Genomic DNA, 18,073 nt, shown 5'->3' on the forward strand with positions numbered 1-18,073 from the left:
TTAAAATTTTTTTAAAATTCTTCAAGGACATAGGCATTTTATTTATGCTTATAATAATCAATTAGGGAATGTCTTAGCATATCAAAACTACTACATAATCTGAATAGATCCACAATTAAGGATAAATTGCATTTAAAAACTGAATGCATTGCTATAGATTAAAACTTAAAGGTAAATTCCTTCTCTTTATTTGAGTAGCATTCCAAAGTATTCGATATGGAAGGAAAGGACAATAAATGTTAGAATAAACTTTAGTTTTCAGGTTATAATGATAACATCATGAGAAAAGTCGCACCTACCATAGACAGTCAGTTTTATATCCTTGGCTTGCTTGCCTGCCGCATTGGACACGGTACATTGATAGCGTCCCTTGTCATTTCTCCGCGCAGTCCTCAGATGTAAATTCTGTCCTCTGTCTGAAAGTTCAATGTTGGGATCTCCCAAAAATAAAGGCCTAGAAAAAAAATTATTTCATAGGTCCATTTTAATTTCCTCATGTTTCCTATGTTATTAATTACAAAAAATTACTTGTTGTGAGGTAAAAAAAAAATGAGCAAAATTTGTTATAAGAATACACTGTGACTAGTGCTGCATTTCAAAAGACTAAAAGTGTTAAGCCACATTACTGAAGGAACTGGGTAGCTACAGCTTTGAGATGAAAACCTTTCCCCCTTTACTCTTTAATCATTTAATAACATCATGAGGAACTAAGTGGAGTTGTCATTTGTTTCATTCATTCATCCATTGCTATTCTTCTTCATTTTGTAATTTTTGGGTCAATGCAAAATCTATACTATTAAGTGGAAAAGAATAATTAAGAGTTTGATAATGCCTCATAGGAACCTCAGAGTGAGGGTTTATAACAAAATGAGTGGCTATTACTTGCTACTGATGCTAACTATTCTAAAACGTATAACACATGTGAATGTTATATAATCATAAATATTTAAAGTATTTATTCCCAAAGAAGCTCATATACACTTTCTATGGTAGTCTGTTTCTATGATTCTCATCTGCTACCGTAAAATGCTCACTTGATGTCACTGGCAACAGTGTTGTTTTAATACTTGAAAAATATCACTTAGTAAGATTTATGATCTCCCAAGGATCATTACTTTAAAGTCCCTTCATCATTTTTCAGGAAAAAAGATTTAAAACCTGTAGTTATTTTTTTAAATTGAGAGCCACATAATGAATTATTGAATATGTTGCTATATTAACAAGCCAGCAGCCAGTCTACTCAGTAAATGAAGAAGACCTTAATTTCGTATTGGTATGACATTGTATATAAAGCTCTCAAAAGTTAAAAATACCATAGTTTAAGTGATTCTCAACTGTCCTAATGTTGTGACCCTTTGACACAGTTCCTCATGTTGTGGTGACCCCAACCATAAAATTACTTTTGCTGCTACTTACTAACTATAATTTTCTACTATTATGAATTATAATGTAAATATCTGTTTTCTGATGGTCTTAGGTGATACCTGTGAAAAGATCAGTCAAGTCCCCAAAGGGTCATGAACCCCAGTTTAAGAACCACTGGTTTAGTATGTATGGAGCTTTATTTAATTTTTTAAAAAAGTGAACACTTGGGTAAGCAGATTAAAAAAAAAAAGAGTGAACAAGATAATATGTTACTTAAATTTATGAGATGACATTTTATTCATTACTAATTATAAAGGTAACATAAAATTTAAACAAATAAGCCCAAGTGTTCATATTGGAAAATCATTCTTGATCTATTGTGACAAATGCAAATATTCTCTCTAGTTATTATGAACTTGATTTTTATCCATCTGTTTTCACTCATAAATGTATCCCTGCATTCCGCTGTGCTCTGCTATGGCAGCTGTGGAGTTACTTTGGTATGAATAACTCAGTCTTATGTGTTATCTGTCTCCTAACATCTGGCATTAGCCAGTTTTTACTCTTTTGCCACTGCAGTGTGGCAGAGAATATAAGCAAATGCACTTCCAGCTGGAGGTACGTGTCTCTGTCTCGTCTTGTAGAATGGAGATGTGACCCCTGTGAGAGCATCTCAGAATTACAATTTTAATATAGCGCATCAGATTGCCTCTACTATCGCTTTATATTCTCTCCAGTACTGTAACCCGACTTTCCATATCCAGTCAACCCTTGATATTGTCAAACCTCTATTTGTTAAAAATTACATATGAGAAACAAAATTATATTTTATTTATATTCATCAGATTTTGAGGATGAGAATATATTAACATTTATTGTATGATTATATTTTAATTGCTTATTTATACTAACTCATTTTTTTCTGTGTTGTCTATCTTGTTAATTTCTTGGAAGATTACCAGGTTTCCTATTTTCTACATGGCCAGTCTAAACTCTCTGCTCCTTAGTCCTTTTAGATACCTTCTCCTCAGACACACAGACCTGTGAGAAGTAACATCTCAAATCACTATATGTCACTATAGCCATATCACTGTGGGCAAAATTCTCGATGCTTCCACTCTGGGAAGTACAATTGCTCTCTGTGATTTCCACTTTATTCAGACAGAGAAATAGGCCTGTGTATCCATTGTATTGTCACAAGCACATTTCCCTTTTCAATAACTCAATCCCATGTAAAATCATAATCATCTCTTTATTGAAATCTGTCTTTTTTTCAAACTTTTAAATATTTGTTGATAGGATGTTGGTGCACAAAAATAAGAAATTAATCTGTTCCTATAATAAATCCCCAAATTTAGAGAGGGCTTTGTTATTTGGGAAATGAAAGATATTACAAGATTTTAAAAGCAACATTATTTCTCCTTCATGGTCATTTAATCATGTTGTAATTTTAAGGTGATTAAAAGGGAGGGAAGCTTTACACAGTGGCATATCTGTCTGATATAAATTACACTCTCAAACAAATACAGAGAAGATACTTACTTGCCATCCTTGAACCAGTGAATAGCAGGGAAGGGAGTGCCTCTGGCATGGCATTGCAGGGTGATGTTGTGGTTAAGAGCAACTGAGACTTCATTGGGGAAGCTGGCACCTATTATGCTAGGTGGAACTTGGACAAAGACATTTTATCATAAAATACATGATTTAGCACAAAGATCTTGGGAAGAAGCAGGCAATTAGTGGCTAACAAAGTATTTCAACAATAGATTAAGGTCATAAATAAAATGTTAGCAGAAAAATTACCTACAAGCATAATGATAGGACTGAAGTCATTTTGAGGCACAGTCAACTCATTTGCAGAACTCATGAAATGTAATTGAACAGCCAAGTTCACAAGATTCAATGCATTATTGATTTACATTTCAGACAATGAATGACATGGACAACATCAATGTCATGTGGTTCAAATTCTGAGTACTGTGTCACGTCTACCTTCGTCTTTTTTGAAGGATGCCCATACAAAACTTAGTATGAGTATGATATACAATATGAAACAGAACATATTCATTATTATCCTTGGGATTATACAAATGAAAGTGTTTGTGTATATTTTCCTCACCATCTAACTCTCTCTTTTGTATCATGTTAAGTGGTCTGGTATTCGTCTTCAGAAATTATTAGACAGTACAGGGTTTCAATGGAGAAGAGGTATGATGTAACAAGATATTTATATCTTGCTGAGTGGAGAATGGATGAGATAGAAGATGAGTGGGTGCAGAAAGGAAGTTGAAGGGTTATTATAAATGAAAGCACGCCTTCACTATGGAATGGAAAGAAGTAGATTATTAGGAAGTAGGCATAAAGAATATGGGTAAATATCAAGAACTCTGGAGAAAGCCAGGGAAGGGTATAGATGCATGTCACTCAGAGACCCCAACAGTTACTGAAGAAAATAGTCATTGCAATCTTTCCATTTGATACAGCACCAAGATATTCAATAACATGTGAAGAAGACATTCAACCCAACAAGCTAAGGAAATGTGAGCATCATAGCACACATCTATAACCCCAGTGCTTGGGAGGCTTGGACATGAAGATTTTGAGAGTGAAGCTAGTCTGGGATATTAGTGAGATTTTCTTAAAATAAGTAGATGAAAAGATAGAAAGGGAAAGACTAGATATTTTCCCCTAGCACTCAAGGAATTCCAAGCTAGAACTGAGCATTTGGGAATCAGCTGCACACAGATGGATTTCATGGAGGGAATGAAATGTCTTAGTGATCACTAAGACTAGTGATAAGAAAAACTGCTGAGAATTTTTAAATGCCCTATGGTTAAATACAAACATAACTGTAGGAAAGAGACACATATTGTAGTTCAGGTTTTGGGGAGAGTAAGGAAACTGATGTGTTTTGATAATTGTTGAGTGCTCATTTCTATGAACACACTTCTGGGCTTCATTTTAACTACAAACACCAATTATATAGCTATCTCAATGACAAAATATTGAAAAAAGAAAGTCATTTACCACGAACTGAACTTGTAATGTCAAATATAACTTTACTAAATAAAAATTAAAATGATGAAAGCCATTAAAATTACTTGTATCATAATCTAGCATAGTTGGCTACCCACTTTCAGAATTCCTTTTCTGCCTTTTCTTCCCTTTCTCTTAGACATCACTTCCCTAACACCTAGGTTTTACTTAGCTCCTATAACTAATCAGATTACAGTGGAAATGGATGCATGGCCTTTTCCAGTTCAAGCATCCTTTTATCTTCAGGAGATGTACACATCATAATCACACTGCACTTCTCAGTGTAGCTACTGCCTAGAGAAGTATCTTTTACCATACACTGTACCACTTTTAAGTTGATGACACCTTTGAGTGTAGGACTCAAAGCCATCTTTATATTACAAATAATTAAAATTAAAACAACATACTAAATGAGTGTTCTAAATGGTATATTTCTCCTATCAATTTATTTTTTAATCTCTCTCTTTTGCCATGCAGTAAGGAAATGTCTCTAACCTGTAGGTTTGTTTTAGAAAGAGGTTTTCCTTACCCAGTACATCGACACTAAAGTACTTCTGAGAGGTTCCTGCAATATTAACTGCTTTACAGGAATATCTTCCCGCATCCTCTCCAGATACTTTAAAGAGTTTCAGTGTCTTTCCATTGTTCAGGATCTGAACAGTACTGCTTTCTGTCACCTGCATGAGACAAACTACTGTCATTTCCAAATCTAATAAAACTCCACAATTAGAAAAGAAGAGCAATGTTTGTTACTATTGAGAAGAAATTAACACCTGCACAATTTATTTCAAGTACAGAGGCAGGGAACTGTGCATACTGTGCATGGCTGTCTCCATTTACCTGGGTATCATCTTTATACCACATAATGACAGGTGATGGAGTTCCTTCTACTTCACAGTAGAGACTGGCCAGGTGGTTTACCAACACAGACACATTTGTCACATGTTCCTTATCTTTAATTACTGGTGGAACTGCAAAAGAGAGGAGTGTTGACTAGATAATCTTGCAGTCAACAGTAGCTTACAAGTTTCTCCACAAATCCCTTTAGGAACTTCAAACACAAATGATGGCAGAAAGCTAGTCATATGAAAGCAATGCTTTCTTATAAAATGAAATGTGTCAGCTAACACATTTATACATAAAATTCCCTATGTAATCTCTTACTTTATGTCAGGATTTTAAGTTAAGGGTGAAATTTAGGATGGTTCTGAGAAAGAACATTTCACATATTGAAATAAGTATTCACCATTTGGCTGGTGGAAGTGAATGTCACACAGTGTCTATGAAAGCCATAGTCAACAAAATCTAAAAATCACATACCCTTATGAAATGATACAGGTACAACATTTTCGTTGAAAGTTTAAATAACTATAAATATCTGGTAACAGTCTGAATACCTATCATCAGTTTGTATTAATGTTCAATGCATCGTATGAACCCATCTAATGAGATCTTATAGCTAACAGTTAAGGACCTAGAATAAACCACAAGACAGATTGTTCAATGAAATATCCCAGATATAGAAAGTGGTATAATATTCTATCATATATGCTCTTTACATAAGGTTTTTACATTTATTTGTGCCTTAAGACAATCTCTGGAAGTCATATAATGTAGTGTATGTGAAACTGGTGACTTTGCCATGTAGAACTTATCCAAATGACTTACTAGGGTAAGCAGGCTTTCATGCTCTATCTTTATCTCCTGTTTAAATTTTGAGAGATTTAAAGTCTCAACCAGAAACCGAGTGAAATTCTGAACAATAAATAAATGAGAAGCAATTTCCTATCTTCTGTTTGATATTAATATATCCACAGTATTAAGAATATGTTGATTAATGACTTAAATATGCAAAAATTAGAAACAGCAATATTTTTAGCTATTTGAGTTTAATGTTTTCCTCTATATTTACCATGAACTTTGAGGTTGTATTTCCTTTCTGTGGTCCCAGCTTCGTTGATGGCCACACAGATGTACTCGCCATTATTATGTGGCGTAAGAGAAGCAATTACTAACAGTGTGCCATTATCCAAGATAGAAACACCAGGTTCTTGGCCTGTCAGCTCTCTACCATTGTGTAGCCACTTGATGGTTGGTTTAGGAGTACCTAAATTGAAAATTAAATCATTTTTTAACAAAATTTTAAAAATTAAAGAAAAAATCAAATACATCAAGAACAGATAAACTTCCTGTGTATCTTGAGGCACTGTGCCTCTTTCAAGATAAAAAGGAAGAGAGTACAGTTAATGGTAGTTAGTTAATGCCTCTAATTCCTGCTTGGTCTTCAGAACTGTGGTTTCTTGTTTATCAAAGTTCTTTTAATCAGAAAACAAAGAGTATAAGCAAAAATTTTTTTCCTGGTACATTCACTACAGTGACCAGAAGTGAAAAATGTGTGTTGGTCAAATTAACAAGATATAGAGGGAGACTGGGAGTGAAGTAAAGGCAACGCAAAGATGTGGTATTGTTACAGGAATATGCCAGAAATCTGCCCAACCAAGTAGAGTGTAAAAGGAATGTGTTGAAAGTGTGGCCTGTAGTTGTTTTGGAAAAGGCTCTATTTAGCAAGCCCACAGAGCTTCAATTGCCTACATATACTTTACAATTTCTTGACTATTCATCAAAAGACAACAGCACAATTCCTTAAAAGAAGTAGATAATACAATGAGAAAAAATACTTTCCTGGATTTATTTACAAAAGCAAAGTAAATGGAAATAACATACTTATGGATCAAAATAAGTATATAATAAAGCCTGAGGGGATATTACAAACAGAAAAACAGTGACCGTGCTGCAAATATAAACACCTTGAAACTTGATTAATTCCTATACTGAAGGAAAGCACTTTAAACAAAATAGGATTCCATAAGTTGTTGTTAGCAATCAATAGTAAGGGAATAAAAATATTAAAATAGCATATACAATTCAAGGCCAAAATGATGGTGGAATATATGTAATGTACTGGTGAAGTTAAACCCAATATTAATTAATGTTTTATAAAAGTGATTATAAGGCATATTTATAAGGTGAAAAATGAAAAAAATAAGTCTATTTAATCTCGATCATGATAAGATTTTGACTAATGTGGAAAAGAAAGTAAAACTGATAATCTCCAGCTATCTGTCCATGTTCAGAGGGAAAACTAGAGTTTCTAATCATTTCCTTTTATCCCACTTTTTCCTTTGTGGAAATCAGTCAGATTTTTCAAGTGACATTTATTGAAGTAACACATAAGAAGTAAATGAACAAACAAACAAAGGAAATGAGCATTGTCTTTACCTATAAGTAGTAAAATAACTATTACCAAGATGAAATCCATAGCAAAGTCAATAAAGAGTGAGCCATTGAAATGGCTCAATGGCTAAAAGCCCTTGATCTGAATAGATATGGAAGGATAGACCTGACTCCCCAAAGTTACACACACACACACACACACACACACACATAAGACAAGAAAAAAATCCTCTAGCTACATTTGAATGCACCCAAGAACACCATTTCAGAATAAAATGAGGACCTAAGAAAAGAGGATTCCTTTGTGGAAATGTGAAGTAAGGGATCCAAGCAGACTGTAAATGACTATGCCACAGGTAGGGCCAAGGGGCAGCAGGCAGTACTGGACCTACATGGACTCATGCTATTCTGAAGATGTCCCTTCTGCAGGTCATGCCTCTCTAGTTCTCAATGGCTCTGAGAACTGTTACTGATAAGTTTTCAGATGTCTGAAAAATCTGTTATCTTTCTTCAAATACTGGAGATAGCTATGGATGAAAGAGCAGATCGGTTGCTACTGAACACAGGCATCTCAGAAGAACCTAACTGCTGCCACCTCCAGGGACAACTAAGAAGAGATACTCATGGGGACAGTGATACCAACAGCTGCCTGGAGCCTCCCTGCCCAGGTCAGGAGTCTATACAAAGAACCCTGCCTGGACCTTGCCAGAACTACAAGGCAAGTTTGAGTTGTTGTAGATGGATGCCTGTGTGAGAGATTGTCTTTAATGTGTGCTTAGCACCCAGAGCAAGAGGGCAGAGACAAAGGCCCTCTCTCATGCTCCTGTGGAGAGATACTGGACCAGCTCCTGGCAGAAAATGTGATAGTATTTTTAAAAGGGTTTTAAAAAGCCACTGAGATACATGTTATATGCAACCTAGTCCCAGAATTACCAGTGCAAGTAGACCTAGGAAGGAAAAAAAAAAGGAGGGGGAGAGGGGGTTTTAAAATAAAAGTTCCTCTGATGGGATAACCCTGATTTATACCCCTTACTAACTGACATTAATATGGAATATTGCACAAGGCAGTGGTGGTGCATGCCTTTAATCCCAGCACCAGGGAGGCAGAGGCAGGTGGATCTCTGTGAGTTCAAGGCCAGCCTGGTCTACAGCTTGGGATATTACAGAAACCCTGTCTCAAAAAGAGAACAAAACAAAAAAAAAAAAAAAAAAAAAAAAAAAAAACAAAAGCAAAAAAGACAATAGGGAATATTGTGAACAGATCAAATGCAACATTTAAATAAAATATTACCAGAAAGAATGACATAAAAAATAATTTTAAAAAAAGACTTGAGAAATCTTGAAAAAAAAAAACTACATTAAGCAAGCTTTTACTGAAAGAAATAAAACACAAATGATGGGAAAATACCATACCAATTCAAAGACTTGTTTGAAAGAGGAGAGTTTCTGTTGTGTTCAGATCTTATAGCCAAGGATTGGCAGGCAGAATTTTAGAAACTTCAGATGGAAATTTAGAAATGTAGCCATATTGCATAAATACTACCTGCCGCACACACCCGTACCCATGGGTGTTACACACCTTTTGCAGGGCATGGAAATGTGATGCGCTCATTAGCCAGTCTTTCTTGGAATGGGGTGTTAAAAGGAGGTTGCAGGTCTTCCACAGTAGGTGGTTCTAGGACAAAAACAAATACATTGCCCGTGGCTTTCCTTGAACACTTTCCCATTCCAGTTCCCTTATCCTTTGGTTCAGATGATACGGTCATCTATTAATTTTCTGCATGTCTCTTGTCTCCCAACAGGCACCTATGTCTGCTGTTCAGTCATGTAACACCATGCATGTTCCCATATCTGTAGCTTGCTATCCTGACATTTCCACTCAAATCTTCATGCTCTTACCCATTTTATATGTTTCTTATAGGTATACTGTTAATGAGTACAGTCCCATTTGGATTAATGTTCTATATAGTCTCTGTGTAGACTATGTAATTCTGTACCTTTGAGATTTGCAAGAATATTAGAAATGTCTTTCTACTTTGGCTTCAAATATAGACCCTTAATAAGGTTTTTTTTTAAATTAATGTTTTACATTCCAATCCCAGTTCCCCCTCCCTATTCTACTTAACAAGGTTTATTGAGTACATAAATGATCTAGAGGAGTTCCCCACTAGCATCCTAGACACTCACTCCCCAGCAATTATGAGGTCCCACTCACTAAGTTCTATTTGTTGCATTGATTTCTATACCCACTCATCTTTACTTCTTGTCTTTGGATGGCATTCTCTCTGGCAGTGTGAGACAGAAAACTTCTAGAGACTGGTTTCGGCCATCAGGAAGACCTCAGCCTAAATACTCCTTTAGAGAATAGCAGAATTCCTCCATGGCAACCCAAGCCAAAGTAGTCAATTGCCAGAACAGTAACCCTATTTTAATTTACCAACTTGGCTTTTCCTTATCTATGAACCTTGTCTCTTTCTTTGCTTGTTTCTTGTCTTCTCACACTAGAACAGCTCAAGAAAGCAGGGGCTTTTTGTCACTACTTCATCACTATGGCCTAGAACATGACAGACACTTGGCCCAACCTCAATAACAAACCTCACAATAAAGCCAAGAACAATAGAGGAGAGTGAGCCATGACCTCTCAGGGATCAGCTGAGGTGAGGTATGAGGTGAATTGCTACTCCAACCAGCTCCAGCTGCAATTTCTCCCAACCCAGAAATGCTGGGTGGCCTATTACATAGGACCACTCCCATTACATACACCAGTGACTTTAGCTTCAAAAGTAAACATAAAAATTTCATTTGGCATTAGCAGCAGTATGATTTTCTTATTTCTGGATAATTCTCCCTTCAAAGCTAAAATTATATGTAGCAAACTTCCTGAAGAGCTCCATGATTGAACATGGTCTTGTTTAACTTCTCATTCTTATTCTGCCAGATATGCATGTCTTATGTCAAAACCCACCTTGGACATGTAGTGTCACCTCTGCTTCATCACGGCCAGCTATGTTCGTGGCAACGCATGTGTATACTCCTGCATCTGATATCACAGCCTGCTCCATGCTCAGAGTTCCATCTGTCTTGCTAGACTGCTGCGCTCCATCAACTAGCATGGGCCTTCCACTTTTAACCCAGGTGATCATGGGAGGTGGTGACCCATGGGCATTGCATGTGATGTCTACTCTCTGGCCAACTTGGACTTTTATGTGTCTACTTCCATGCTGTATTTTTGGAGGAACTGGAAATCACAACTGAGCATTAATCATCAAATATTTATAAATTTCTATGTTTTTTTGACTCTGAATAAGAACACCTTACCAAGAAGTCACACAAAAAAGAATAGAATAACCACTTATTAGCTATGGGATGTAGGGTGTGCCAAAAAGTCTCTTGAGGCCCATTGCTTTAACAATCCAGGCAAAATAAACTGTACAGGCACAGTACCAATGTACTGCAAGAATTATAAGAAATGATAAATACAATACTTCTAATCCCAAACTTAGTGAATAGTAAGCATTTAACAATAATGAGTTTCCTTTAGTTTATCAGTAATATAAAGCTAAAAGACCTTTCAGGAACTTTTATAATATCAGAGCAAAACAGAATTCCCTCTCTGTAGTCAGTTTTTATGCCCTTTATGGAAGGCAGGCACTTAAGAAAATGCTCTTAAAGTTTTTTTCCTAATTTCAGAGACAGAAATTACACACAGCCTGTATTTAGACAATTTACTGATGCACCTTCATCAGAACACTGTGTACTGTAGTCAGGAGTCTAGTTAGGATTCATGAGATATAGGTCTATAAAAAGGGCCATTCTCTTTACCTTGATGAGTATTTTCTCAGTGTTGTCAATCACAAATCTTCTAAGTTTGAAAGCATCATTACCATCACTTTGTGAAAAGAGAGAGAGAGAGAGAGAGAGAGAGAGAGAGAGAGAGAGAGAGAGAGAACACTAAAGATAAGAGAGGCTAAGTAATAGGCAGGCCTAGTGCTGGAAAGTTGGTAAATGATGGGACCCTCTTCTGATGTCAAAACTCCCATTCAATGGGATGCCATTGTCATGGTTGTATAGAAATGAAGATGAATTAATACCATTTTGACAATTTCCTTTGCTATTTAGATATCTGATATTTATGCAGTGCCTGCCATAGAGATAGACAACAGCACCAAAGGGAAGAATAATTGGTGGAGTGTGGTAAATTAAAAGGCTTCAGTTAGAGGACTGTGAAGACCTTGAATAACAACAGAAAGAAGCATTTTCCCAGTTACTGGGTTCTTTATATGTCAAATGTGACTATTTAAAAAATTCTGTGTTCTGTGAGAACACAGCTCTTAACATTTTAATCACATTTCCCCCACTACATATCAAAAACAATAGAGATAAGTAGCCAGACAGCTAGAAAAAAACTGAGATCCAAAAAAATGTATTTAATTCAGTTGAAAATGGAAAAGGGGGAATTATTTTTTGATAAGTAACAAACCCTTCAATGGAAATAGAAGAAAACCACATTCTTATAGTTCACAACTCTTTAGTTATTCTACATACAACATAAATGTTCACCATCACACAGGCTTCATTGTAGGCCAGTAGACAAAGCCACCCCTGTGACCTTTCAATACTCACCATGGACACTTAATTTAACAGACTGAGTCACATTCCCAGCAATATTTGTGGCAACACAAAGATACATCCCACTGTCTGAAATGCGAGTCTCCATGATCTTCATTGAGCCAGAAGGGAGGAACGTGTGTCTAAAAGGGAAACCCACACATCAGAGCATAGAACACAAGAATGCAACACCCGCCCCCTCACAGTCACTTGTCAGTGTGAAATGACTGTGCTGCAAGCAACTCTTGAAATAGCCCTCTCCACTGTAACATGTATCTGAGCTATAAAAACAAAATGTCATAATTATCTTTTGTATACTGTACGACGCTTTTATAAACAGAAAATCTGTTTTCTTTTGCCTTTAAATCTAATATAATTGTCAAAAGTCACCGAACAACTGCCCATCTCTGAGCTTCAATAGGTTTCAGCTACACATAGCAAAGGCTTATTTTGAGTATTTTTCAGTTTTTTTTATTAGGATATGTTACTCTAGTGAATTTTGTTATATGTTCACATGTGTCTATAAAGTATTTTGATTGTATTTACTGCCATTGAAATGTTCTTATGTCTCACAGACTTTCACTGATGTCCTATACATTCACAACTAGTGATCCTTCTATCTTCATGTTGTGTGTGTGTTGTGTGTGTGTGTGTGAGTGTACCTGAACCCATGTCTGTGACTCAGTGAGTTTAACTAAGGTTACTCACAGGAGCATGGATGTTAGGTTTTTTGGTTTTTTGTTTTTAACAGAGGCAGCATGTATGTGTGAGTGTGTGTAACTCTATGAATTAAACTAGGGTTACTCACAGGAGAACGGGTATAAGGTTTTTCACAGAGGCATTAGGCAACTTACCCATGACTTCATGACAGAATTATTATTGTTACTGTTTTCAATGCTTCACAAGTAATTAATTCAGTGTGTTCCAGTAAAGGCAAGCAAAAAGTATATATTTTCAAACATATCTTTAATATCTCTCTTGTTAAATAATTATGTACTAGGTGTTATTAAGTATTATTAAAGTCCTTTTGAGGGATTGCCAGGGTCACATAGACTTACATAATATCAAGAGCTATGTTAAACCATAATTAAGAATAGAGACATCCAAAATGACATATGCATGCATGAGAACAAATGTTGTATTCAGTATTAGAGGAAATATTGAGAGACATGCAGGAAGGGGCTGAGAATATAGTTCAGTGTTAGAATGTTTCTCTAGAATGTATGAAGTCCTTGATTCAAGCCCAGAAAACAAACAAATGCTCACCATAAAGTAAGGATTAACTATTCAAAATGATCTTGAGTAATTGAGTTTCCAGATTCAGAGAAATAAACAAAACTACAGTACTGCTTAATGGCAAACACAATATAAATATTTGGATGGAGTCGAGTCTAAAACATGAAAAATAAAACTTTTAAAAAGGTGTGAAATATTTAATATTTTGAATATGATCTCAAAAAAGATGCAAGAAATACCAGTCTCCAGAGAATAGGTCAATTCTTGGCGCTCTCTGGAAATATTGAAAACTTATCCTCAAACAAACACACCATTCTTAAATAAACTTAAAACCATAGTAACTGACTGAGAGAGGCAGATGACAGTTTATACGACAGACAAAAGTTTGTTATCAAAAGCAAACATCAAATTCTGCACACATTAAAAAAAAAGGAGGTCACCATAAAACTGTGAAGCCATCACCAAGAAACAATTCAGACAGCATGAGTGACCAACTCATGGGTACACACATCCCACACTCACTTGAAGTCAGTCCCATGAAAATGAAAACCACTCAAACATCCCACTTCACACCCACAGAATAACAGAAACATTTAAACAGTCAAAGCTTCAAAGCCCGGCCCACTGCATCCTGTTAGGGCAGTGGGGTCTCAGCCTGTGGGTTGTGATCACTAGGGTCACATATCAGATACCCTGCATATCAGGTATTTACATTACAATTCATAACAGTAGTAACAATAGAGTTATGAAATAGCAAAGAAATAATTTTAGGGTTGAGGGTCACCACAACAAGAGGAACTGTATCAAAGGGTCATAGAATTAGGAAGGGTGAGAACCATAGTGTTTGTGGAAGAAAAATGAGAACATCCCCTCAAGAGAGCAACTGGGCTGTAGAGAGGGAGGAGTGATGAGCAAAGGGGAGAAACCCACAGAGACAGCTGACCTGAATAAGGGGAGGGGGGCTAATGGACCTCAGACTGGTGGCTGGGAAATCAGAATAGGACCGACCTAGACCCTCTGAAAGTGGGTCTCAGTTAGGAGGCCTGGGCAGTCTATGGGACCTCTGACAGTGGAACCAGGATGTATCCCTGGTGCACAAACAGATTCCGGGAGCCCATTCCCCATGGAGGGATACTCTCTTAGCCTAGAGACATGGGGGCGGGCCTAGGCCCTACCCCAAATAACTTGACAGACTTTGATGATCCCTCACAGAAGGCTTCACCCTCCCTGGAGAGTGGATGGCAGATGGGTTGGGGAGGGTCTGTAGGGGCATGGGAGGATGGGAGGGAGAGGGAACTGGGATCTATATGTAAAATAATAAAAAGATATTAAATAATAATAATAAATTATAAAAACAGAGAGAAAACCACTGGGCAATGCTTACAAGACTGGATGGAGGAATTCATTCTGACAAAACAGCATAGTTCTACATTACAGGTTCTAAAACACTCATGCTTATGCACACAAACAGACATATTACAAGTCATATTACAAGGTTTTCACTGAAAGACTTGTGAAAAGAAAGCAATCCACAAGAAACAATAAGCAGGCAACAGCATCTCCAAGGTGGCTAATTGTTAAATAAAAGATAGAATGATGTAGACTAGTTAAATTGAATATACTGACTCTATGTGTGTAAAAATGAATGCATGTAATGCAATAAGGCAAGAAATAAAGTGGTAATAAATACATTATATGTCAAAACTGCAAATTAAAAGCAGACAATAAAAACAAAATTGGAACCTTAAAAGCAGTTTTCTGGGCTACTCAAAGATGAAAGTTTGCACAGAGGAGGAAGAAAAGGAATCCTGACCAGAGAAGGATGCAATGAAATTGCTTTATAAGTAACATTTTGTATTTTATGTTATAATTTTCAGTAAAAACTCTTTCAACTAAAGAGTTGAATTATACAAAAGTTGTTCCAGTTATTTTATATCATAAGCAGACAAAAAGTACATTCTTACAAATTCATTGTTCACAATTATATGCCAACAAGCCTAACAAACGATAGTGAGCAGCTATCATTGAGTATTGGAACTATTTATTTTTATTTTATGTGAGTGTTTGAATGTGTGTGTGTACACCTACAGAGGTCTGAAGTTTGCAACAGATCCCCTGAAACTACAGTTACAGATGATTGTGAGCTACCATGAGAGTTATGGTAATTAAACCTGGGTCCCTGAATCATCTCTCCAGGCCATTAGCTCATAGAATTCTCTCAGGTAAATAGCATCCCACTGCACAAATAAAAGACATGAAATTCAAAAGTGTCGCCTAGGGGAAAAAAAAATGTCAAACACTTAGGTAACCCTTACACGACAAAGATAAATTTAAACTAGAATCTGGATGGCAACAATGGTTGTGTCTTAAAGCCCTGGCTGTGACACTTAGTCTACAAATTACATCATCTCAATGGACCTTATTTATGGATGAGTTTAATCAAAAAGATTTACAAAACCAGTCAAGCCCTGTATATAACAGTGCCTGTTGTGTTTTACTGCCTCTGGGAGTAACAGAATTCTGTGTGCTGCACACAGGCAGGGCTGAGAGAAACCCACACACAAATCTGCTCCATTTCAATAACTACCTAGTAAAATGCACCAGTGGGAACTGTGGCAAAGCTGTCTTAGCATTTACAACCTTGGAAAATGATGTGTTAGGTATACATAACTCAGATGTGCATATGGATTAGCTCAGCTGTTATATTTTGATACATTTGCAAGCCTTAGTGGGAATCACCCCAGAAGCTCCCTTCTCCCTGTGTTGCTCTTCTGCCCAGAACTCTTACCTTGGAGAAAACGGAGAGATGAGTTGGCTGTCTTTGGCCCAGGTAATAATGGGTGGGGGTAAGCTCTTAGCTTCACAGGGAAGTGTCACCTCTTCCCCAGCCAGGACAGAGATCTCCACAGGCTTATCCTGGGACAGTCCTCTTTGATCCCCAAACACTCGGGGTCTTACTAAAATAAAAATAAACACAGGATGAGGAAGGAAAAGTGATGCATTGAAAACAAAGTACTTTCATTTACATTACGGTTCTAATGCTCTTTAAGTAGTTTATAAAAAGATCTTGAGTCCCAAGATTTGGGGTGTACCCAAAGCGTCCTATTTCTACAATTACAGAGAGTTAAAGGGAAATGAGGAGTGAGCTTCATTAATCTTTTTCAGCACACCATGGAGTGGTCAGCTGAGATGGACTCAGGTCTGCGTACTCCCTGGAGCAGAAGGCTGCTACCTAAGATACGGCTGTGGCTTAGCTTCACATAGTTTTCAACTAACTTCTATCCCTGCAAAAAGTTGGACATGGTAAGCATACTTCTTGGGAAAATAGCATAGAAGTGTTCCAAAAGGTTATACAATTACTTGCCTGCAAATCAGAATCTAAGCTGAGGTGGTTTGGGCTGGCAGTGAAAGTAAAAAATGTATCTTTGTTTATACAATGTCAGCTTAGGGGAGACTTTCACTTTGACAGCACCTTTGGGTTCCTTGCTATGGAAGAAATGAGAAGATCTGGCATGCATAGGCTACTTCAAAGGGAAACCTCCCTTGGGTGGCTCTCACCATAGACAGTCAGCTGCACTTTCCTTTTGGCATAGCCAGCCGCATTGGTGGCTGTACAGATGTACTCCCCACTCTCCTCACTTCCTGGTGACACCACATACAGACTCCCATCAGCCCCTGCAGAGAACTTGGCATTGCCAGTTGAAATCAGCTCTCCTTTCTATAAACAAACCAAAGCATAAATGTTTGTTATTTTTTAAAGGTAATAAAGGCCTAATAAGAAGGAAATTGTTTATAAGAGAAATTAGATAAACAAATGCACTAAAAATGGTATTCCTCCATTCCTCCTGTACCGTACAACTTATCTAAGGGACAACAATAACATAAACATAGCAGAGATGAATGGCACCACCAAAGCCATTACTGTGTACACTAGCAAGACAATCTTGTATCTTCTTAAATGAATTAAGTGTTTTAACACTCACATAGTCTTATAAACAGAAACTGCTGAACCTTACAGATTGCAATTCAGAGTCCTACTGCTCAGAGATAGGTAGAGAAACTTTCTCCAAATCACTAGGTAAGTCAAGAAGTGAGCTTGCCTAGAACCCCAATAGTTAGGCTTTGAGTGCAAATTCTTATCTTATCTTAGCTATATAGCATGAAGGCCACTTGGGAACACTCTTTTTTGCATTTTCCTTAGAGTGGCACATTTCTGCAAGATGGCAGATGCTGTAAACTTTGAGGCACAGATTCACTATTGTAATTTTGTATCCAGATTGTAGAAATGGCATATAGATGTTAGCATCAACTACTCCATCTTTCATCGATTTTTAGATGACAAAAATCAGATGAAATGACAAATGGTTTGGCAGTTCTCATTATATTAATTGTTCATTCTATTATTCTGCCATGATTTTATAGTACATTTTATCTGTAGGATTCAAGTTAATCTGTTGGAAATATATCACCTTTGTGACCACTTACAGAAGGAATGGACTTTCTTTGTAAATTGGGAATTCTTCAGTGTTAGAATACTAACAAAAGCTCAACCACCTAACAGGAATGTAGAGGAGAATACATGAATTTTTAGAGG

General features: G+C 36.7%; 1 protein-coding gene across 1 annotated transcript in view; it reads right to left on the reverse strand.

The window, feature by feature from the left end:
- Nucleotides 1-18,073, reverse strand: part of Hmcn1 (hemicentin 1) — a 429,789-nt gene that overhangs the window by 169,418 nt on the left and 242,298 nt on the right. Inside the window, exons 21-30 of the mRNA XM_051185954.1 lie at nt 17,038-17,197; nt 16,268-16,436; nt 12,259-12,386; nt 10,601-10,873; nt 9,215-9,310; nt 6,314-6,508; nt 5,242-5,372; nt 4,931-5,078; nt 2,908-3,034; nt 300-454 (exon numbers count right to left, since the gene is read on the reverse strand). Of these exons, the coding sequence (XP_051041911.1) occupies nt 300-454; nt 2,908-3,034; nt 4,931-5,078; nt 5,242-5,372; nt 6,314-6,508; nt 9,215-9,310; nt 10,601-10,873; nt 12,259-12,386; nt 16,268-16,436; nt 17,038-17,197 (1,582 nt within the window). The remainder of the gene's footprint in view (nt 1-299; nt 455-2,907; nt 3,035-4,930; nt 5,079-5,241; nt 5,373-6,313; nt 6,509-9,214; nt 9,311-10,600; nt 10,874-12,258; nt 12,387-16,267; nt 16,437-17,037; nt 17,198-18,073) is intronic.

The sequence above is a fragment of the Phodopus roborovskii genome, unplaced genomic scaffold (assembly GCF_943737965.1).
Source record: "Phodopus roborovskii unplaced genomic scaffold, PHOROB, whole genome shotgun sequence".
In the NCBI taxonomy this organism is placed as follows: Eukaryota; Metazoa; Chordata; class Mammalia; order Rodentia; family Cricetidae; genus Phodopus; species Phodopus roborovskii.